Here is a 25,320-nt window from a genome sequence, read left to right on the forward strand (position 1 = left end):
ATGTTAATGAGTTTTGCGAGAAAAAAAATGAGAGGTCTAAGGCTGAGATATGGTTTGAATACGTAACTAAGGGAAGATGTGAGTCGAAGTGTCTGAAACAAGACTGGATCAAACTATCATGACAACGGGCAGACGAGCCACACCAAATCTACTCTAACTTACCTGACCCAACTTAACTTATCCTAACCTGTCTAACCTAACCCAAGGACCTTGTAATAGTGTTTGGGTTAAGTTTGGTTGGCTTAAATAGGTTTGGTGGGTTGTGTTATGTCATCATAGATGGTTTAATTTTTACTCGTTTTAAAAATATAAATACCAGCTATAATCGGACTAAGGTAACACACACAACCTGTCTATACAAAATATATTTCTAATTAGTAGTTTAAACTAAAATGTCCTTTAATTTACTTTACCTTGTATGAAACTTGAGACCAGTTGGCGTCATTTTTAATACTCGTAACTTTCGCAAGTAAAAAATAATGTTCTGGGGCCACAATTGACATCCCTGCTTTAGCACACTACAGGAGCATTATTTTTTATAAGCTTTCATCACTGTCAATTGATGTGGTTATCCATCTTGCAATATGAGCAAAAATTCCTTTTACATTTCTTGCAAGCAATATTTGAGTGGAAAATCGTCATGAGTTGAAACTTCTGAACGACTATTGAGGTAATTTTCTCTTACTGTGCTGATTGAACACCAGCTGCAGTGAGTCTCCTCTGTTGTAGAGAACGCACCTTTGTGACTACTGACTAGTTTGCGCTGTAGAGCTTTGCTGTCACCTTCTAACTTCCCCATCACTTGCTGCACATGCCTGGAGCTTGGTAACTTCCAAACATTAACTTCTAACTGATGTTCGGTCTCTCAAAACTTGGCAGTGAATTCTGTGGCAAGTTCAGGTCCTCTCTCAGCTGGACGGCATCTTTCTCCTCTAAATATCTGACATTTCCCTCCTCTTTCCATGCACTGGTTTCATTTCTTCCATGACATCTATTTTGGTAGTGGCGGAAGTGGGGGAGTTGTCGGTGTCAGACCCGAGTCTAGTCAGCTCTAAGTCACAGTGATGGTTGCGTCCTTGGTGTTGTTGCCTTCTTGGTGTTTGTATTCAGACTACTTACATCGTGAATTTGCTATTTCTGGGTATTATTGTATAATTTCTCGACCCTCGATGTCTAGCTGTTTGGTTCGCTGCATAAATTCAGTTAATTCTTCGTCACTAATCATAACTTTCACTGGTCTTCATTAACGGAGGTAGTCACTGTTATTTACAAAAAGCACTGAATGAATGCTTATGATTACGATCTTAGTGTGTAACAGCTAAGATCATATGGCGCCGGAGATAATTGATGCTAAAGGGTTAAAATAAAATCAAAAGGACGGAAAAGAAAACACAACCGGAAGATAAACGACCCAAAAGGAAACAACAAGACAAGGCGGCTACAAAACGCAAGCTCACTCACACTCAACACTAATTAAGTAGAAGCGCAAGTATTGTTAACAACCTAAGTTCCACCACTGTCTTGGCTGCATATATTCCACGTTAGGGCGCTTAAGTAATGGCTTTTCTCACCAAAGGCCAAATATGATCATTATAAAGCAGTTATCAGGTTACATCATAGCATTTATTATTTGTCTGAATCAAACTTATATCAAGTAATTTTCCTTTACTGTTATTATGCTTCGTCGTGTTCTCAATCAAATATACTTTTCTAATATTACTTGTATTAAGATAAACCAGATTGAGTGAACATCGTGATAAAGCCAAATAACTTTAAAAAATAAAAAATAAATAAAAAGAATCAACTTGAAATATAGAATACGAAATATTGTCTTCAAACGCTGCCTGTACATTAGAGAGACGTGGAATATAGTTGAAGCAATATACTGTACTTCACCTCATAGATGTGGCACATTATATCGATTTATTTATTTTTTTTCACCGTATCTTTAAATATTTATAGCCTCTATGTGTATTGTTGGATCATATGAAGATTAGACACCCAAACTTATTTCCCCTTAAAATGAACCATCCTAATGTTTGTTTAATTATCAGACAAATAAACTGGCGGGAGGGGGGGGGGGAGGAGCTAATCCCCAGGTGATCTGCATTTATTTAATAAATAAAAGTCTCGGGCTGTAATCACTGCACGGTGGAATTTTTTTATTTTATGCGATATTTCAATTTGAAATCTTTTGTTAGTTCTTTTTTTCTTTATTTAATACGACAATTTCATTCGTTAGTTACTCCTTAATATTCATGGACCACAATAAATACTTCACGTCGTAACTCAGTGCCTTCACGTTCATGATGACTTCTGCTGGAGTCATTCACGTTGACTGGAGTCGATGGTTTTGTTGACTCGAGGATCACCAGGTAATACACACCTGGAGTGATCCTCGAGGTACTGGCGTTGACTCAAAAGTAGGTGACGCAGGAAGCATTAGTTATAATTTAGTCAAACTAAACACCCTTTCCTCGGTGAGTCACGGTCAGAACTCCACAGACCAACAAGAACAGCGTGTAACTGTCAGGATACACTTTGTCTTTACTGGATTATTGTGAATATTATTAACACGCCGTTCTGCTTCACAAGATCACACCTGGATTACCACTTTTCTCTACTGGCGCCTTCACTTGTACACTTAAGCCTCGTAACGAAATAAACGATAATTTACCAGACAAGAGATGAAATACAATGCTGTCCATTTGAAGTTCTGGACTCCACTAACTTCTATCTAACCGAGTACCCGTGAGTCCGTGATGGCTTTACAAGAGACCCTCTGTTGGCGCCAACGTGGCCAGATGCATTCATATGATTTAAACTAATTCCTATAAATGTATTCAGGTTGTTATTAGTATTTCCTGTACTTGATTCTTTTCAAATTGATCTGTTTCATTTAGTATATTTTCTTGGCACATTTATTAATATATATGTTAATAGTCAGACCTCGTAACCATTAAGTTAAGAGTAGTTTGTGATCGACCATTTACGTAATGACCGATACTCAGATGTAACAGTGAGAAGGTTACAGTCAAGTGGCGGCCACGAGGCTCTGAAAAATTAAGGCACGTCACAATTTTTTCGCCAGTACGAGCTGACAATGCTCCAGTAATACTGTACTCTACTTACAAATGTCACAAGTCACGTAGATGAGAAAAACTCCTCATGAAAATTTAATACTGTTCCAACATCAACATTACCTCTGAGAAGGGAAAAATTCTACGTTTGTTCAGTTATTCCTACAGGAGTCTAAAGCCTCAGTCTGGGTATGTTACTCGACCGTTAATCTTTATAATTGTGGGCGGACCAGCATTTTAGCTTAGGTTCCGCGTACGCAACATTCCTACAAGTCTTAAAAAAAATATATATCTATATATAATTGTACAAGCAGTAAGAGTTAAATACTGGCTCATTTAATGCTTGCAAGTCGGCTGGCAAAACAAGGAGTCAGTGTAACAGACCCAGCGGGATGAACCAAGCATTCAGATCATGACAAACAAAAACATACTATAAAATAAATGAGATGCAACGAACGAAAAAAATAAATAAGATTAAAATAAATACAATTACTTCTAATTCATCTTAAGTACAGTACTGGCTTAATAGAACAGTCACTCGTTAGCCCATCCATCACCCATTGCGATGTATAGTGGCCATTCCTCGGTGTAATCTCAAACTTCCATGACTTTCCAAACGAAGGTTCATCGCCCTTAGTTCCATTTTCTCGAATTCTCTTGTATGTACCTGGATTAATTCTCTTACTTACACTGGAATTAGGAAGCGAATTCCGACATTTTACGGGGAGTTCTGCGCCATCCGACAGCTTAAATTCTCAAGCTTAGTCATTAACCTTTAACTACTGGCAAAAAAAAAGTTCCCAGTTAACTGAAAGTGACAGAAATAATGTCAACTATAGTGTTGGTGTTTGTTTGTGAGTGATGGTGTTGTGTGTTGGTGTTTGGAAGTGTTGGTGTTAGGAAGTGTTGGTGTTAGGAAGTGTTGGTGTTTGGAAGTGTAGGTGTTTGTGAGTTGGTGTTTGTGTGTTCATGTTTGTGTGTTTGTGTTTGTGGGTTGGTGTTTGTGAATGTTGGTGTTTGTGTCATGGTGTTTGTGTGTGTTGGTGCTCGTTTATGAGTGTTGGTGTTTGTGAATGTTGGTGTTTGTGAATGTTGGTGTTTGTGTGTGTTGGTGTTTGTTTATGAGTATTGGTGTTTGTTTATGAGTGTTGGTGGTTTGTTTGTGAGTCTTGGCGTTCGTGAGTGCTAGTGTTTGTGAGTGATGGTGTTTGTGAGTGCTAGTGTTTGTGAGTGCTAGTGTTTGTGAGTGCTAGTGTTTGTGAGTGCTAGTGTTTGTGAGTGATGGTGTTTGTGAGTGTTGTTGTTGTTTGTGTGTGTTGGTGTTTACAATAAATTAGCCTATCTCTTCTATATACTGTATATTTAAAGTTTGATTTCATGTGTGTGTGAGAATAGTGACCGTATATTCACCCCCACAAATTATGCTTTCCACATACAATAACAAACCGTGCTTGTGTGTACAGTACATGCCGAGTTACACAAGCCTGTCTCCACCCCCCCACTCCCTCATCACGAAAATAATCTAACATTAACTTTTCTCTTTGGATATTTCATGGTATGGCGCCTTACTCAACAAACTCAACCTGGTGATAATTTTGGAATATCATTAGAGTATCAAAGGAAGCTATACGTCCTCTTGACTGATATATTGGAGGTTATCGTTAAATTAAGTTACATATTAGAATTATTTTCATTGTGTAACATTCAAAACCCATCCAATATTGCCTTAATACACACGTGACACAAGTAACGGAGGTCCAAAACCAAGCCGTGGTAGGGATAAAGGCTCAATTTACCACAACGAAAATGTTCATTGCCCAGTCAGCCACATTCACTCAATCTCTACACAATTTGGGAGAAATGTTCATTATCCTGCCATCCCTGTAGCGGCTAATACCTGGCTCACATACACGACATACTTCCTGTACAGCAAACTCCTGGTGAGGTCTGAGATTCCAACAGCCAGAAACTATGGCCAGCAACCATAAAAAAAAAACCTCTCCTAAAGCGACCAATCGACTACGCCTGGCGTTTTAAACCCCTCTTCTCGTCAATGGCTCGGCAGTGGAAATCAACTAAATTACTATTAATAAAAATTACTAATAAGTTTTACTGAAACTCGAATCAATTATGATTTTCCGAAATTTATTAAAACTTCATAAATCCCTCCAATAAATGATAGGTGATAACTGTATACTTAGCTGGAGTTATTTTTACAGCCAGTTAGTTAATGGTCCTGATATTCCAAGATGTCTCACTTTAAAAAGCTGGGTTTCCGGCATCTTCGTGGTGTAGATTAACACAGTATAACCTTTTTCTTCTCTATTTTCAATTTCATTCTGTTATTTTTTTTTCGCTCCCCAGGCCCCGTTGTGGGTCGTTTGACCTATGTCCGGGTGGGCTAATTCCCGTAAAAAAAAAAATATGTTACTAAGAAGAAAATAAAATTGGAAAATTAATAAAAATAAATAAAACAAATAATAATAAGAACAAAATAACGAACACTGTACAAGAGAAGACTAGCAAGGTGTACATGGTCAGGAAGGAAGTAGAGATATACATTTTTCACATTTCACTTTGCAGTTCTGTATTTGGCACTCGGTAAATCTGCATATATATTAAACACGGGTGACGGCTTAAACTAGCGGCCAGTCTAACTTTAGGCAGAAGGAAGCCAAAAGGAAAACAAATAAAGGCAAAGATGTAAGTCATTTCCTCCCCTCACCCTACATACATCATTGTACCAAACAAACACACGAATTTTTCTTCCCCTAAAACACACCCCCAAAACACTTAAATTTAAACAAACACATTCACCTCTAACGCACACAACTCCCAAACCCCCTCCGCACACACTCTAACGCACAACTCCCAACCCCCTCCGCACACACTCTAACGCACACAACTCCCAACCCCCTCCGCACACACACACAAGCAAATATGACCATGACGACAATCATGGCACCAGCCGCAAGCTTGCTATGCCACGCCCACAACCACAGCGAAAATAACTGGGCCGGAACACCCAGTCAGTGTCGTGTGTGCCCTCCCTGACCTACGTGATTAGTGCCAACATTTAGTATACAGTAGTTACCCTTGAATTAGCCTTTTATCGTATACCTTTATAATAACCATTTTCTTTGCTGAATTTCTACAGACGTTTACTATAATATTTATCCACTTATCGTATTATTTTATAGATTTTCTAACTGAATTATTGTCGGAAACATCGAAATAAAGTTACCATATGTCTAATGCGTTCTAAAAGTTTTTTTCGCGAATAGAAAAGATGTTACTAAAATGTTCTAAAGCATTGTACGACATTTTAAAGGCTAAATTGTAGGGGAGAACAATGTATAGTACTGAAAAATCTACTGTTCCACACCCTAACCTAACCTACCCTAACCTAACCCCACAAGCAAGGTTAGGTTGTTTAATTATTACTATAAACTTAGAAGCAATGCGACTAAAGCAGCTTTTTCTATCTATTCTTCACAACACAAGACACGTGATTCATAGCAACACAAAGCAAAATACAAGATACGCAACAACCAATGATAATATGTGAATCCCGACAACACGGTACAAATTATGGAAAATAGAAAGACATTACTGGTTTATGGCACTCGGCACAACATATCAAGTTCTGGCACCTCACACTACCCTAACACTAGCTTCTAAGTCTTGCCAAGATGGTTGAAGTCACCCATGTCTGACAGGGCCGACCATCACGCTTCTTACATTAATACTCAAGTGTATTTTGTTCAGGAGAAAAGAGAAAGACGACTATTATACATTTTTCCCCTGTGGATGTGAATACTGTAATATTTTATCTAAGTAGTGAAGTACAACATCGAATTTTCAAACTTTATATGAAAACTGAGTAACGCGATTTTTCTAGTTTGTTCACCTGCACCTGACATGCTCATAGCACATCATGAAAACTGGATACTCGGCCTACTGATCTCTCACGGGTCACTGGTCACATAAACAGCCGCCAGTGCTGGAGGGTCGTCTTATACTGAGGTCACTGTTCCACCAAGATGGTCGTCACTGAGAGCAAATATAAATTATCATTCAATACAAGACCGTTTCGTTTTACTTCGTCGTAGGACTTATTACTGTTTTGTTTTCACTGATAGTGATTTCTTATTAGCTCCCGGCTTTAGTATGGGCCAAGAAGACATGTTAGTTTACGTCCCCAAATTAGCAGAATGACGGCAGCAGGGCTGTGTCGTCCTTCAGAATCCATGGCAGTTTGAATTTCCCTCTCCATCCCTCAATTTTTTCACTTTCATTTTATCTCCTTTTTCCCCTTTCTTATTCTTTCTCATTTCCTTTCCGCCCAGGAGTTGGACACAACCATACACGCCAGAGTGCAGGGCGCCCTGGGTCGTCCCCGACCTGCCAACCAGTGGTGACGAACATACCTCAGGCAAACCATCTAGAGCAAGTGTGTCTCGTGACTCTCATCTGTCATACCTTGGGTGTTAGCTGCCAGCTAAGTCACCATACATTGTAGCTAAACCATATTTCGTTCGGTTGACTATAAATTGTAGCTTAACCATTGTCAAGTCAACGTGAGTTCCTTTGAGTGTGAGAGGTGTTGGCAGCCGGGAGAACAAAAACAAACGTTTGTTACGTATACCAGGAGTTGAGTACCGCTGCTGAATGGTTGAAAATATCTGGGAGTTTTCATAAAGCGTGACGAAAAATAATGTTGAGTATATTGTTGATACACATAAAATATAATAATAATAATAATATTATTTTTTTCTTCTTCGCCTACTACTTACTCAAGCAAGTTTCATGAAATGCCGATATAATAAGGTATCTTAAGTCCTGGCCGCACACCTCTCCCTCACACACCGATAAGGTCTACCAACACACAGACTCCCTAGGAACTGCTCCCTCACGTTATTATATCAGAAATTCCAGGACTTTCCCAGGAATCTTCAGGAACACTAAACTATATTTCAAGGTCTCTTAAACTAAAACCAGAGAAGAAGAATGCCGTATTACAGCTACCAGGAAGCTGAGGTTGTTCATTTCTGACCATCGTTGTTAAGAGATAATGACGAGGTAAGTACGGGTAATAGTGATACAACTCCTGACACATAATTGCCTCAACCAACAGAGTAAAATAACCCCCAAAATTCACGTTTTTCTCACCTATTTCATGTCTTACAAATATTCAAGTTATTATCAACCGGAAATAACAGTTCAGCGCTCATTATTTTTTGACTGAGAGGAATTTTTTTTGCATGGTAACACTGTTTATGCTAAATACAAAACTGATAAGATTGAGTTCATATTCTTTCTTTACATTTTAGAAGTACTGAATATCATAGTTTTGGGTATAACTTTCCATTTTTCTGGTTAGGTTGGTGGTATGCGAGGTGAGTCACTAACACCTAATGGTTACGTAAGGGTTTATGCTGGCACTTAACTGATAACGTATCTTCATTATCACTCCATCGACGAAAAAAAAGACATTCATAAAAGCACACACACACACACACACACACACACACCGCAATAAGAACAACCCAGTCTCAACCATTGTAAAAATTGTCAACAACTCGTAATCAACCAGTGTTTTCAGTCACTGTCACTATGTTGAAATGCCCTGTAGTAATGCCTTCTCCCCACCTTGTTATTATATATCATATTTGTATCACTTATGTTACTTGTATATTATTTGTCAATCAAGTGACCCATTCCCCAATTATTTAACTGTATACTTTCAGTCTTTTGGCTGCCATGGTCTTTCAATAAACCGTTAATTATTATTATTATTATTATTATTACACACACACATACATACACATTCCGTCTCCAGCCTTAGAGGGTGAGGAAGTCGGTGCTGCCCGTGGTCTCTTGACCATGGAGACAGCTGCCAGCCTGGTTTGTCAGGCACTCCCTTTCCCCATTTCCTCCTCAAGATCTGGATTTATCAACATCCTCCCACCAACAGTACAGTGCAAAGAATTGACGATCAACCCACAAGTGGTATACAAAAGTGACAATTTCAACTCGAAAGAAAGAAACAACTGTTTGAGTGACAATCAGTGTTTAGCGGTCAATGTTGACCTGATCGGACCACACGGTGCCCTGGTTGGATAGTTTGAGTACCTTTGTAATGTCCCCTTTGTTTAGCCCTGACTTCAATTTATACACCTCTATCATGTCGCCCCTCGCTCTACGTCTCTCCACGGATGGATTTGTCATTTCTCTTCTGAAATTCTTTCCAAGGATTCTATATCCATTCTGTAATACGGTGACCAAAATTGAACTGCGTAATCCAGGTGAGGTCTCACAAGCGCAAGATATAGTTTTAGGATGACCTCGCTAGTCTTGTAACTAACACTCCTTTGTATGAACCCAAGTACTTTATTAGCCTTGTTATGAGCAAAAACACATTGTTTAGTTGGCTTAAGATTCCGACTTATCATTACTCCTAAATCTCTCTCGCAGTCGGATTTCTCAATAACGTCGTTTTTCATCTGGTATCTGGTTTCCCTGTTTACATCTATACTGAGTACTTTACATTTGTCCACATTGAATTTCATCTGCCATTTTTCAGACCATTCGAAAAATTTGTTTAGATCTTCCTGTAGTTTTGCAGAGTCCTCGTCAGATTTAATTACACGTCCTATTTTAGTGTCACCAGCAAATTTACTTATGTTGCTGTCTATGCCGATATCTATGTCGTTTATGTATATAATAAATAATAATGGTCCAAGTTCTGAGCCTTGGGGAACTCAACTAGTGACGTTGCTCCAATGGGATTTCAGATTCAGATTTGCCCCCGAGGGGGCTAGTTTATTGTGCACCCCCTTACATCCTGTGCAAGGTGAAGCGTTTACAGCGCCCAACAGGGAAGTATGAAAAGTTCATACTTGCCTTTATGACTCGTACATTAAGGGCGTAAAAGCCTGAAGGGTCATAGGTTTTGTCAAGTTACATAAAGTGAGAGAATGATGAGAGTGTGGGGGGAAAGTTCCCGGTACATTTTATCTGTTTATGGCAAAGTGTGGCAGGTCCCTAATGATGTCATATGCCAGGCCTGTGACTAGGAGGAGGGATAACCAATGGGACTTAGTGCCGTTAATGCTCACTCGCTGTTTCCTGTCCTGTAACCACGCCCTAATCCATTTTAGAATATCACCTTTAATGCCATGAGCCTCTACTTTTCTAATTAGTCTTTCGTGGGGGACTCTGTCGAAGGCTTTGCTAAAGTCGAGATATACCACATCATAATTGTGCCCCTCGTCCACTGATTCGAAAACTGATGAAAAGAATGTTAATAGATTAGACATGAACGCCTGCTCGTGAAGCCATGCTGGGAATCATTGATCAACTTGTGCTTCTCCAGGTGATTTCGAATAGAGTTTGAAATGATTGCTTCCAGTAATTTGCCTACAATTGACGTTAGACTGATTGGACGGTAGTTAGAGGATAGTGATCTATCTCCCTTCTTGAAAATCGGTATTACATTCGCTATCCTCCAGGATTCTGGTACTACACCTGTTTTTAAGGACATGTTAAACAACTTTGCTATGGGCATACTAAGCTCTTCCTTACATTCCTTTAATACTCCGGCAAATATCTCATCGGGACCAGGTGACTTATTAGGCTTTAGTTTGTCTATTTGCTTACTAACATCGTTTCTAGTCACTACTATCGCTTAATTCGTTTTCTTCACTATCTCTGTATAGAGTCGGTGCCTCGGGTATCATGTTTAAATTCTCGGTGGTGAAAACTGTTGAAAAATATTTATTCAGATTATTGCTCATTTCTCCGTCGTTATCAGTTAGCTCGCCGGTATCTGACTGTGTTGGTCCAACCTTTTCTCGTGTTTTAGTTTGGTACATTTGATAGAATCCCTTGGTCACAAGAATGTTTACTAGTCCAGCTCAAACATCACCAGATCTATAGTTAATCTATGTTGACTCTTTGTTTCTTATATTTGAAAGCTTTTGTAAATCAAGTGACCCATCCCCGCTTCCACCATATATAACCTATCACCTCTGTTCACTGTATATTTTCAGTCTTAGGGTTGCCATGTTATCTTAATAAAACGTGAATTATTATTATTATTATCTCTAGGTTCATCAGATCAGTGAACTTGGCCTCGAGACAACACACACTGTAAACAAGAGAGGGAGAGGTGACCACTGGCACAAGTCTTGTAAACAAAGAAACAGGAACTCTTGTCCAGGTAAACAATCGTAAATGTGTAATGACAAAGGTGTAAAGAAGCCCCACTTGGGTTTACAGACTGTAGACGCCTAAACGAAAACAAGAATCTTCCCTCCACATAATTCTTGAGATGATGTTCCATAATAAACCTCTAATATGATGAAAAGACTTTTATATGACACCAACACGCAAGGTTGGTGGAGACTTAATATCCTTATTTTCTTTATATATTTGTATGTAATTAAAAACCTCAACGGGAAACTTTTTTTCATAAGGATTCATTCACTGTGGCTGGCCAAGGGAGCTCTTAAACCTAACACCTACAAACACAACTGCGTCTCACTAGTAATGGACTGTAATCCTAATTAGGTTCTATTCCTAAAGAGCTACAAACCTAATTATAAAGTTGGGTGAAGTTGGGGTCAATTAAGACTAAGGTCTGTTAGAACTAGGGTCGATTATGACTTGGTATATTAGGGTTTACTATTAAGACGGGTCAATTGGAACTGAGGTCTATTGGGACTGGATCTATTAGGAATAGGGTCTATTAAGAGTAGGGTGACGGGTCTATGTGGACTGGGGTGTATTAGGACTCAGGGGGGGGGGGGTCCTTGTTCTTCTCACCCACATTACCTGTGTCAAAAAGATCCATCTTCTACTCCTCCATCACTACCACAATCACTTGTCCTCCTCTTCCTCACAATAACTTTCCTCCCTGAACTATCCAGTGTTGTGTGTCGACGTGTACAGTACCACAACAACAATCTCACTTTATAACATTTCCAATACTTCTGAAACGCCATTCATGAAACATATATAACAGGGAATTGGAAATAACTTGACAATTAGTAAGAAATATTAGATGCAGTAAACGTTTAATTCTAAGGTAAGACGTATCATTACTGTCTTCTGAATCATGTCATTTTTAATTGCAATTTTCGGATATACTGTGTAACTAAATATTTAATTTGTAATATATTAGACGACAGACACCATTGCTTCCTCTGAGGGACAAGAACTTCCTTGGCACTGTTCACATCTACTGTAACTCAGCAACACCGGGGACGAGTCTTAACCAGATGATGATCAGCTGTGGATGTAAACAAAGGCTCTGGTCGCTCTAGCGCATAATACTCCGACTATTTTTAAACTTTACCGCTGTCTTTGTACAAACAACAGCTCCATAATGCTACAATTTAATACACGAGTTCATTCACAAAAGTTTGTAGTTACTGTAGAACACCGACACCAACACTCGGTAACCACACACTGTTGGGGTGTCTCACTAGATGTTGTCAGCATCAGCGGTGCGCATGCGTGAACATGGCACGAGGGGTGACTCCTGATCCCCTGCCAAGATTTCCGGTCCTCTGGTGTTAACAAGATGGAGTCCGTTGATATCATGGCTATTAATATCTTTAAAGTCTGTCAGTTAGGTATCCTTCAAATTATTTCCCAACATAAAATAATGAGATGCTTGGCTTCACGAACAGATGAATATATCAGGTTAGCGCCGCCAACACCTGGGGGGTATTTTTAGCACTCATGGCTGGGGGGTAGGCGTTGATGCCAGATGTTCCGGCCATACAATGTCGACCTCTTATTGGTATTTCTCCACCACCTCAAACAACAGACGAAACTAACTTGCACAAGACTCATATAGAGGCGTACAACACTTCTACATTCAAGACACGTCTACAAGTATGATTTATTTTAATTACAGTAGTTTCTTAGCAACACCAGGCTATATAATATATACTAAGGCTTCTCTCATATGTTTCCTCGTTTATCTATCCTTTCTTTATTTGCTTATTAAGCGCTCCTAAAGAAACCCTTTGAAATAAAGAAAATTGAAGTGGGTGAAGCTTTCCGTATTGTAAGACAGAAAAAGCATGCTTTTAATATGACCACACCGAGTGATTGGAAGAAGTTCATGTTGGATGATTGTTTCGATAACCTGAGACGTGAGCGTTCTGATCTTCAAGCTAAGCTAGACCACAAATTGGCACTCCTTATTAGAAACAGTGATTGGACTAAGGATGCCAATCACAACTGTGTAGTGAATCTCTCCTCTAAACAACTAGACAATGATACCTTGTGTGCCCTCGGCTATGGTTTAAGTTTTGATGGTTCTAACAAGAGAGTCGACAGTGTTGACATAGTCAGAGCATTTTGCAATTTGTAGAAATTCAGATGATTATATATTTCATGTAAATCCATTTTCCCGTGTGATTTTATCAAGATGATTATATATATATATATATATATATATATATATATATATATATATATATATATATATATATATATATATATATATATATATATATATATATATATATATATATATATATATAGGTTCAATTTACAGTGGTTGAAGCACTTTACTCTGCTGTATGTCAGCTGAGGTAACAGCTACAGATACTATGCTGTAATAAATTAAGCAGAGTATCACAAATGACCGCTGGGTTTATCTGTATGTGATTCTGTACTACTCTGATGCAAAACAAATGTTTCCTCAGGATTTATTTTCTCTTTAGCTCCAGAAGTAATCCCTTATGTAGACACTCTCCCACGCACTGGTTCTTTCACTCCTTTCCCCTTCCCATCACCTCACACCAAGCCTGGCGCTAAATAACGTCCGCAAAATGTTAGGAATACTTGTGGACGTCAGGAGTTTCCCACTTAAACTGTATCACAGAAAATGAAGAGGCTTTAGGGCTAATCCAAGTAGTGATAATAATAATTTGTAGGATATGTTCTTGAAAAGTACAGGGTGAGCATAAAGCCTTTCCCTGATTACAAACATTTATTACACACAACATACACTACGTACAAACATACAGTTTTTTGCAGCTGATACCTTATCTCAAGAAGTTTTTTTTTCCGTTACTCGTGAACTTCAACAAGTGCTCCTCCGTTTGTTGCCCGGAGCACATCTAAGCGATACTCGATTTCACACCATGTTTTCTGCAGCATCTCTTCAGACACCGTCGCTATTGCCTCCGTTATCCTTGCCTTCAGAGTTTCAAGATCAGGAACTGGTGAACTGTACACTTTGTCCTTCGTATACCCCCATAAAAAGAAATCAAGAGGGTGTAATGTCTAGTGAGCGTGGCGGCCATGGTGTTGGACCATCTCTCCCAATCCATCGGTTTGGAAAGGTTGCGTTCAAGAACTGACGGACAGCTAAACCCCAGTGTGGCGGTGCTCCATCTTGTTGGAAATCTACCCATGGCTGAAACTCTTCTAGAATGGTCTTCGAGATATGATTTTTCATAATCAGGGAAAGACTTTATGCTCACCCTGTATATCTTTTTACTTAGTCTATTTTTATTGTATTAAACCCATTAAACTAAAGAAAATATAAAAGGGATTCATAGGTAATAACAAGAATATGCCACTTGATCAGATGATTCTTCCAAGTGTAAAACAACAAAAAGTCAATTAACCCATATAAACTGCTGGTAATGCGTTACTTCCACGTACTAAAAATACAACAAGAATTGGTTCTTACCTGTGATGGTGCCAGTGTCCTTGTACTTAGGCATTAAGGCTGCCACATGCTCCGCTGGCCGCTGCTTGGAGGAGGGGAGGCCAGAGAGGGTAGGGTGGGCGGGGTTGTCTTTGGAGTGGCCGTCGTCTTTCTTTCCGTCCAATAGACCTTCAAGACGGTATAGACCTGCTTCGAAGCTTCCTAAGCCACCAAGTGATGTGCTTCTGCTTCTGGCTCGTTGGAGGCAATACCGGATTCGGTTCTTGATTTCGACCGAACCATCGGCAGGAGGAGATTGTTTCTGGGGACTGGGTGGTGAGACGGGGGTGCGAGGTTTATCCTTGGGTGAGGTTGAAGAATGGTGGCTACTGCCGCCGTTTTTAGGGATGGGGTAAAGGTCTGGGTCTGAACGTAAATTGTGGTCAGCACTGTCGGTGTGTGAGGCCTCTTCTTCGTCTTCAGAAGGGAGAAAGAAAAAGGGACGGCTCCTGGGTTCCTTGGAGGGCTCCAGTGTCGTGGTGTTTGTGACGCTTGGTTGCAAGCTACCTACAACGCCTACTTCGGTTGCTCCCGACGGCGGATTGGCCTGTTCTATCTTTCTTCCATACCTAGAGTTATCGTCTTGGTGGACTAGTGGTTTTGTCTTTGTTATCTTCTCATTATTTCTTTCGAAAGAGGCAATACTTGCCTTAGAGATGTTGCTGCAGTTGGGGCTGTCTCCACTCACTTTCGGTGCGTTGTCGCCCTTTTTGAAATTGGACACTGTGAAGACTTCGTTGTCGTCAGTATCTACTTGGACATGGGCGTGAGATGGTGCATGGGTGTGAAAAAGAGGAGCCCCACCAAACACGTTGGCGAGGGCGCTGTCTCTTTTCCCTTTATCCTCCTTACTCAGACAGTCGTCGACTCTGTTAACCAAAAGCTCACTCGAGGATCTCGCAGATGACCCCTGCTCCTCACTTTTCTCTTCGTCACGGTGGTGTTGCGCTGTCCACAGGCGGCGTGAAGTCAGTGCAACGGACTTGTAGGCTCCTCTGAGTCCCCAGGGACCGAGGTCCTTGTTACCCTGCCGGAGAAAAAAACAAAAATGTTAATAAAGGGTTAAGGTATTTACCAATAAAAGAGCAATACAAAAAATAGAAGAAATTATTAGGACGCGTGTTTTCACATCTGTGTTACTCTGACCACGATAGTACATTAGTCTTCTGTATATGGTGTTCTAGGAAGACTATTTTTTATGTACAAAAGTTCAACACCTGGATACACAGTTGAAAGTCAATTTGAAGCAATGAGAACAATAATTACAACACATATACGGATATGTTCATGAAAATTTTAATACACATTGATACATGAACACAGAAGCAAACACCGAAACAAAAATATTGATATATAGACAAAACAAACACAAATTAATGACAGGCAAACACATCTATAAGATCACATCAATAAGAAAAAAATACGTTCTTAAGTATTAAAATGATAACAAGGAAACAGCTGTATATAAACCAGCTCTTATAGTTTCCTGCTCCCCAAGGCTGAGTTATCGCTTGTCTTATCAGCCCATCAGCTGTCATCAAGAGTATCATGAAAGGGCAACTACCAACCACAAGGTCTGGTGCTACGTGACACGGGACATGTACTGTACCTCCGTCCTCTTAGGTCTAATGGTTGGAAAGGAAGATAGTCAGAGAGAAAGTTGGGAGCCAAGCTTATCTGTGTTGGTCAAATATGCTTGCTCATGTAGGACTGACTGCATATGTTGACTCTTGCGCACACACACACACACACACACACACACACACACACACACACACACACACACACACGAGACAACAGATATGACTCAACAACCGACTACCCATGGCAGACAGTGAAGTACTCTGACACAACGTATCGTTACCACTAAAGCTTATTCATCACACCTCCACAACCATACATTCTGAGGTAACACTTGTAATAACTCACAACTTTCTACAGACTTCCATGTACTCCTTAAACTATTAAAATGTTCAACTAAGTCTCTTAACTGTATACAGGGGCTAAGTAGTATCTAATCTTCCTATATTCAAAATACAATGATACATTACCTATATCAATACTATTTCTCTTATCGAATCTTTCTCAATAGTTATCTTATCAAAAGCACCCCCTTCCTTCCTTCCTTCCCCCCCTCCTTTCCCACATCCTTCTTAAGCTGCAGTGTGTTTTATAATGCCTATCACGACTCGAGTACTGCACTGCACACACTCCTGGTCCATTCGAAATACTTGAAGTTTTTATAAAAGAATTTGTTCCTTGAAGTACCAGAATATCCTCTTGCTTAGGGGAGATAGTCTATTAGGGGAGATAGTCTATTAACCACTTATTTACGGGGTCCCCTCTGTGCTGAATAAAATCGTCTGGCGTTAACCAAACATAATATTCAAACTGGCGTCCCCGTAATGAAGGGATTAATACACCTTAATTGGTCTCCCTCACTGTCAATTTCTCGCCCATACATTGTGGCTCATCCATCCTAGATTGTGGCTCATCCATCCTAGATTGTGGCTCATCCATCCTAGATTGTGGCTCATCCATCCTAGATTGTAGCTCATCCATCCTACATTGTGGCTCATCCATCCTATAAGACCTATTATTTTATATATATAATCAACCACAACATCTAACTCCTCTTTCTATAATATATTAAAATTTCACAGATACATTATAATCATTCATTTTCACTGTAACGTCTTCGTCACTGTACTTGTCACCAATCTTACAGTGCTAAACTCACACACCTCCCTGCCTCCTCCGCCAGCCTATAGAATTCTTATAACACCGTCTACGTCACAAAGATATCTTCCTATCTCAGAAGCTTCCAACCATAAAAAATATACACATATTACCTTTAACTTTTAACTATATCCTGGCAGAATTAAATGAAAGTGTTGCTAAATAATTATGATACGAGACACCTACACTGATCCTTCGCATCTACTCTCTGATATAATTCTCAAGGTCGACCTTCTCAGATCGAGCGTTCTTGAGTATAAGCCGATCACTGCTTAATCCTCGTGTCACTTCATATAATAGATAAAGAAAATAGAATAAGAGGAGGAAGCAGCAGTTACCTCACAGTGGAGCGGTCTTCGGCAGGTCTTGCACATGGTGTCGTCTGTTAGGGTCTTGGCGGTTTCCCCTGCCCTGTGTTTCCTTATTCTCTCTTTGCTCTCCTTTTTTATCAATTGTTTATTGTATTCACTTGTCCAAACTCGCAATTGTAATAACTTAAATCGATTTGGTTTATTCTGAAAATATTACCAGAATCGATTTTTTTTTTTTTATAAACTTTGTGGGGAAAACTTATTACCACTACACAGTAACTGACAGGGGTGACATACGCATCATTACCATTCACTAACTCACTCGTGAAACACTCAACACGGACAATAATGCTGTAACTCAACACACAGACCAAGAGTAAATTATATACCACGGATTTAGAGTCATAAAAATATTATATATCGTAGAGTTAGACATCACTATAGCCATCTTTCAGCCATAATTATGAACACGTATTTTCAAGTCATGTCAAGAGGTATACTTAAGCTATATTTACTGAACTCAATATAAAATAAGAAAACACATAAAATATCTCACCGAGCACACTTGTCCGTCCGGCCTACACATCTATACACACTTCACAAGCACTGTATACATAGTCAGTGGATTTCACTTAATTATCGGTTCAACTAAGACTAATCACTGAACATAACTAAGCTGTGCATACGCCAATGCCAGACGAGCAACACGACTGCCAGAATACATATGCCCGATTATGTACAACGAAAGACAAAAGTCGTGTCGTGAAATTTGGTGAAAACATATGTCGAAGGGCTAAAACTTTTGGTGCGCTCTGCCTTGTGGTAGGGGCGGGGCGCTCATATGTTTCACGAGTTCTATTTAATCTTCGGACAAAACCACGACACAACTTTTGTCTTTGAATGTACACATGACTGATGGAATATACATGACTACCGACACGGAGTATAACAGTCCCGAGTATGTATACATAATTATTAGCGTTGAAAAACAACTACCGACGTTTTCATTAGCGCTCCATGTTTTCGAGCGACTGAGTGGTGCTTCCTGTATGGTGGGCAACATGATGGCGTCCGACCGCGTTATACCACCGCACTGACTACCCCAGGTTGACTGAGCACTACAGGACGCGACACTGCAGCTCTCTATCTTATCTTATCTAACACCAATAGGATTTATTGTACATATACTGTATATATATCTTGGCTTTACAGACAGCCTGATATGATTTACTTCTGACGAGGATGTTTAAGTAACTATAGTAATGAAATAGTGATTAACCGCTTTTATATTATTATTATTATTATTATTATTATTATTAGAGCTGCACAGATGACTTCACGCCATAACAATAATAATGAGAAGTTTCCTAATTTGACTAATAAAAGAGTATATGTCTGTTGAAATATCTTATTATTAATTATTATCTTTAACTCATGCTGTACAAATGCCGTAGCTAATTAACTCCTGAGCAATTGCTTCAAGTATATAAGGGATTCATTCGTTCTAACTTGGAGTACTGCTCTCATATCTGGGGTGGCTCTTCTTCTGTCCAACTGTTGAATAGGGTGGAATCAAAGGCATTTCGTCTTATTAACTCTCCCCCTTTAGTTGACAATCTTTCCTCCCTTCCTCTTCACCTCAATGTTGCTTCACTCTCTCTTTTACAGGTACTTTAACGGGCAATGTTCGGTGGACCTGGCATCCTGTGAACCCATACAGGAGAATGAAGGGAATAATGTCGTCATCTACTACGTCACTTGATAATGTGATTCCTATTATTATCTTATCATTAAACAACTCCGACTCAACAAAAGCACCAAATATGTTCCATGTATTTATTTTTTGAGAGATAAGACTATGCATGTATGTATGTATGTATGCAAGTAAATCACTGTAGGTTCTATCAGCATGTATATGTATGTATCATTTAAATCATTATTTCGTAAAACGTGATGTACTGAATAAAAAGCAAGAGACCGTAGTTCAGTTTGTGACCTTTACTAGTCAACACTGATCCTTGTCTGAATAATGTAATCACTAGATGTAAATAAACATCAAATCCATATTATTTTTATACACTCTTGGCCAAATAATTATTATTATTATTATTATTATTATTATTATTATTATTATTATTATTATTATTATTATTATTATTCATTTTTTGGGAAAACACATGTGATTGAGGTTGTAAACACGACTTAAGTTATAGATACGCCAAAAAGTAGTCTTGCTTCTTGTTCATAAACTGTCGTGCAGAGAGGAGGTAAGCAGTGTACGGAAGGGTGAGGTGGGAGGGAGACGCCAGGAGGTAAGGCTCCCTGGATGTTATCATATTCCCGTTTTCTTCGCCGCCCGCAACTCAGATTCAGAAAACGTGAAATAACTTCTCAGGATAAACTTCTCAAGATAAAACAGTTTAATTAAAAAAAGAAAAAGGAACATTTTAATCTTAATCCTACATTTTCATCGGGATGGTTGTACTGTAAGTCGATTCAATTAAAATATATAGTACATATAATTAGGTGTAAGAGGCGTTCTACTGTCTCCATTTAATTTCTCTACTGAAGCATTGTATAGAATATCAACACAGGAACTATTGTACACGCGTTTATATCTAAATTTGTACTTAAAATTGTGTTTCGTAGATAAAGATTATGATATCAGTTATTTTATATTTTTTAGAAGAATAAATTTGAGGGGGACTGTGGAGGGTGTATCTCCCACATCAACCTGGTCACCTAGTGAAAGTGATCATGGTGAGGACCCCCAGGCTGGTTGCATAACACCTCCTTCTCCCCTCCTCCAGGTGTTATGTTTGGCCACGTGACTGGCACAAGTAACGTCACACAGCAGGTCTCCTGATTGTGTTTTTATAAACTTTTATCATAGTTTTCATTCTATACATGGCCTGGTTTTTTTTTGGTAACATCTACATACGGAAGTTGGGATTAATGCTGTTTTATAAGCCTCGTAAATATTTAAATAATCCATAAAAAATATCAGCTTTTTGCATAGAACAATTAAGTAATGAATAATTAAATTTATTTTGGCAGTAATGTTCCCATAGTTACCGAGACAACACTCTCTCATTGGTCGTCCCAATAACAGTCCGTCAGCCTTGATTCACGGTGTCACCGAGTCCGTCTGAACCATTCATATAAAACAGACAGAATTCACTATGTTAAGTTCCGATCATGACTCGCTCAAGGCTTTTCCTGCTTCCTGCAGCCTGCAGGTTGCACGGTTGTCGGAAACAAGAGAAAATATACACACACACACACACACACACACACACACATTCCCCATCAGTCTTAGCCATTCATTCTTTCTCAATGTTGTAAAAAATGTGTTCTACTGTGGTCCTTCCCTTCCACAACAAGGCTGTCTAATTTGCCCTTGTCGCCTCACGCCATCCAGTATCACCATGTCCCCAAATCACCCAACACAAGGCTTCCCCATCCCCCTCACTCTAAATGGTCCTTCAGTCTCTAGCTTGGTCTACACCTTTACGTTCAACCATACATGTTCCTACCTCCTAAACAGACCATAAACTGCTCATTACTTCTTTACATTCACATCTCTATATTGATGTATTTTTAATCCACTACAGAGTTTACTCTTGTTTATCCTCCACATTGTTACCAACCACGGTCTATGCTTTTCACACATACATATAGTATATTATAACGTCTGCTCAACCATACCCCCGTACATCTCTTTATTTTGTCTACATTCGAACCTTTCTCTCTATATATACCTTCCTCCAATCACTTATTTCTTTCTTTCCTTCTGCTACTCACTTTATCACTCATTATCCCATTTACTGATACGTCCGCTCCCACATAACAGAAGCACTCCACCTCCTCTCTCTCCCTAATCTACTGATTGTCATTACTTCATTGTTGTCCACGATTTATATTAACCTCCTCTTAGTTCACATTATTCCAAAAATATTTTACTACCCTCTGTAACTATACTTCCGGATTACCTACAAATAACAGCTGAGTTCACATCCCATTAGCATCTCGTAACAATATTAATTGAAGTTACATTTGTCTCTAAAATAGCTTCTCAAAATCCGTACAAATCACAAAAATATTTCCGGTTCTGGAAACTTTTCTCTGATGTAATGAATTGACCAGACATCCTCGTCCTTCCCTCACTCATCTGTCAAATCAATGTGTGTTTTTATATACAACACTTATATATACTGTAATGAGTGATCTTTGTAATATATATGTTTGTTTCTGTAGTTGTTCGCTATGCACGGCTATAGATGCTAACATAGAGCTGAAATTTTGTCTGAACATGTGGTTGCACTAAGTCTGGTTAACATAACGTACAGTACTTCATCAAACTCAAACTCGGACAACACCGGGAACCGCAGCTAGTTTTTATATAAAATATTTAAGATCACATTCTTTTACTTGAAATATCATCAATTTTGTAATATTTTCCTACTCTGAGAAATGGAAGATGAGGCCCGCCGTTTAGTACACTGTCTTCCCCGCCTTGCTGCTCCCTCGTGAAACCCGACAATACTTATTTTCCTGGTTATAAAACTCGTTTGGTCGCCTGATCCACGTGTAACTTGCCTACATAAATTTATCATTATAAGGAGATTAATTATACACGGCTACACCCATAATTCTTGTCAGCCTCAGCACAGCTTCACCTCATAGAATAATGAAATCAGTTTAAATGTAATGTCTGCTTGAAGATTTATGGGGAAAAAATATTAGTGTGGAATGTACCAAAGACTTAGAATTAGAGGAGGGGCCATCTTTACTTTACTTTGAGGTTTGTTATGGCGTCTGATGCACCGGTGGAAAAACTAACTCGTGAAAATATCAACCAAAGATGAATTTTGCTTCACCTGACAAAATCAACACAAGATATGAAATGACTAAAAATTTTGATGTTTTCTTTGTAATAAGTTCAATTACAGTTAATAATAAAGAGCACAACATTATAAAAAAGGGAAACAAAAAGAGATAGTTTACAAATGTTTTAACTCACTACTAATGAAAAAATTAAAACTTACGATATAGTTTAATACATGATGGAAATTGTTAGCTGGAATTATCGTTCATTTACATATGATTTATCTTTTTTTTAATATATCGCTATATTTTATATTTTATATTATGCTTTTGGTGGTATGGATTTTAAAGGAAGTGAACACATACCTCGTACACGTCAACGGATTTCAGACTATAATTGTTAAAATCGTAAGATATTAATATAGTTTGGTGCGTGTGTTCAGAGGAGCGAGAATATGATCGGTTTGTGTTAGAGAGAGAGAGAGAGAGATCAGATGATAGTGTAGGTGTTACGTTACATTCACCTTTGCTCCAGAACCTCCTAGTCGCTACACCTACACCCAGAAAGAAAGAGAGCAAGAGAAGAGATGAAAGAGAGACACCCTGGGTATCACGAGGCCACGGAAGTGTTGTACATACACACAAAACAAACAAGGCACACAGGTGATATCATCGTCAAGGCAACCGCTGATTACTGAACACCCAAAACACAAACCTAACCTAACCTAACCCATAAGGTAATTAGGCTAGGTCAGGTTAGGTCTGACTCGCGTGTGTGTTAATCTAGTCTCAGAATGAATAACAAAGGTTAACCTCTCTTGTTTGTGGTAGTTCCTCAACACTGAAGTTGACGCAGATACCGAATATTAAGAAAGGTTTAGGAGTAATGATAAGTAAGAACCTTAAGCCAAGACAACAATGTGTATTTGCTCGAAACAAGGCTAATAAAGTAATTGGGTTCATACAAAGGAGTGTTAGTTACAAGACTAGCGAGGTCATCCTAAAACTATATCTTGCCCTTGTTAGACCTCATTTGGATTACGCGGTTCAATTCTGGTCACCGTATTACAGAATGGATATAGAATCCTTAGAAAGAATTCAGAGGAGAATGACAAGATTAATCCCGGGCATTACAACCTTGAGTACAGAGACAGGTTAAAGCATCTTAATTTGCACTCCCTCGAGAGACGTAGAGTGATGGGCGACATGATAGAGGTGTATAAATGGAAGTCAGGGCTAAACAAAGGGGACATTACAAAGGTACTCAAACTATCCAACCAGGAGTGAGCTCGTAATAATGGTTTTAAATTAGACAAATTTAGATTTAGGCGCGAAATAGGTAAACTTGATTTGGAAATACAGTAATGGATGAGTGGAACAAGTTACCAATCATCATCATTAACTCGAATACGCTGGATAGTTTCAAACATAGGTTGGATGGGTATATCAAAATCAAATTCGGCACTACTATTATTATGGGAACTCAAGACATGTCACTAGATAGTTCAAAATGATCTTGATAACTTATAATAATAATAATAATAATAATAATAATAATAATAATAATAATAATACGGGTACTATGTCATCTCCATCACCCTCAAACACTGCTTATATCATCTTATCTTGTACTATTATTATCTACAGTAGTTCTCCAACGTCAAGACAAGGAGTGACAGTCGCTAGGCTCTCATTATCGTGTCCGACTTAAAACACTAACACACACACACACACTACTTCACTCAGAGGGGGAGACAAGACAGACATTCCTGACAATACACGCAAATTTAGGAGATGTCAGGGATTTGGGTTGGTATCTCGTGTCAATTGTTTTTCTTCTGATTTCACTGGATATTGCGAAATGTAACCTGCTGGTTCCCAATATAGCCTAAAGCACTGTTTACTTTTTTCAACACTGATGAATTTCCTCTCGTCTTTATCATGTTTTAGCGCATTTTTCCCACTTTTTTGCATATGTTTTCAATAAGAAGTTAAAAAGGAGAATATTCCACTCGCAAGCACAGTGAAGCAGTGTTTACCACAGTCAATGTTCACGTGATATGGTTGGAGCCGAGGAGCGCAGCCTCAGTATATGTTCTCCGTGGTACAGCTAGTTGCCAGGTCTACCAATATGTTCCGATAATAATTAGTTTCGTAATCTTTTACCTTATACAAAAGTGGCTTCAGGATATGTAACTAACTATTATATAATATTTTCAGAATGTTTGGGATGTTGGGGGAAGGTGGCAACGAAGGCAAAATAAACTTACAAGAAAAAATGTAATTGACAACTTTCATCCACCTGGAAGTTACCAGCTGGTGATTAGTAGCAAGCAACACAGTGTTGACCTTTCAAACATTTACAAAACCTATTTCTGAAGATACATTTTATGATTGACTTGATTTTCTAACACGTGCTGTGATTTAATTATATTCACTACACCACACGTATTGAAATTACATAATAAGTATCGTTAACCCGTTGATACTGCACTGTGTCTCACTGTACCTGCCACACTAAGTATACATTATTCTGCAATGTTAAAACAGCATCACAAACAACAGTAATATCACTAATACAGTGTTTGGTTCTGTAATGTTTTCCTGGCTCACTGGGGTTGTC

General features: G+C 38.9%; 1 protein-coding gene across 1 annotated transcript in view; it reads right to left on the minus strand.

The window, feature by feature from the left end:
* The window catches only part of LOC121854962, a 39,817-nt gene extending 21,648 nt beyond the window's left edge, over positions 1-18,169 (minus strand). The window contains exons 1-2 of the mRNA XM_042349784.1: positions 17,898-18,169; positions 14,803-15,847 (exon numbers count right to left, since the gene is read on the minus strand). Of these exons, the coding sequence (XP_042205718.1) occupies positions 14,803-15,847; positions 17,898-17,933 (1,081 nt within the window). The 5' untranslated portion in view covers positions 17,934-18,169. The remainder of the gene's footprint in view (positions 1-14,802; positions 15,848-17,897) is intronic.
* Positions 18,170-25,320: the final 7,151 nt, after the last annotated feature.

The sequence above is a fragment of the Homarus americanus genome, unplaced genomic scaffold, assembly GCF_018991925.1.
Source record: "Homarus americanus isolate GMGI-L3 unplaced genomic scaffold, GMGI_Hamer_2.0 scaffold23110, whole genome shotgun sequence".
Taxonomy (NCBI): domain Eukaryota; kingdom Metazoa; phylum Arthropoda; class Malacostraca; order Decapoda; family Nephropidae; genus Homarus; species Homarus americanus.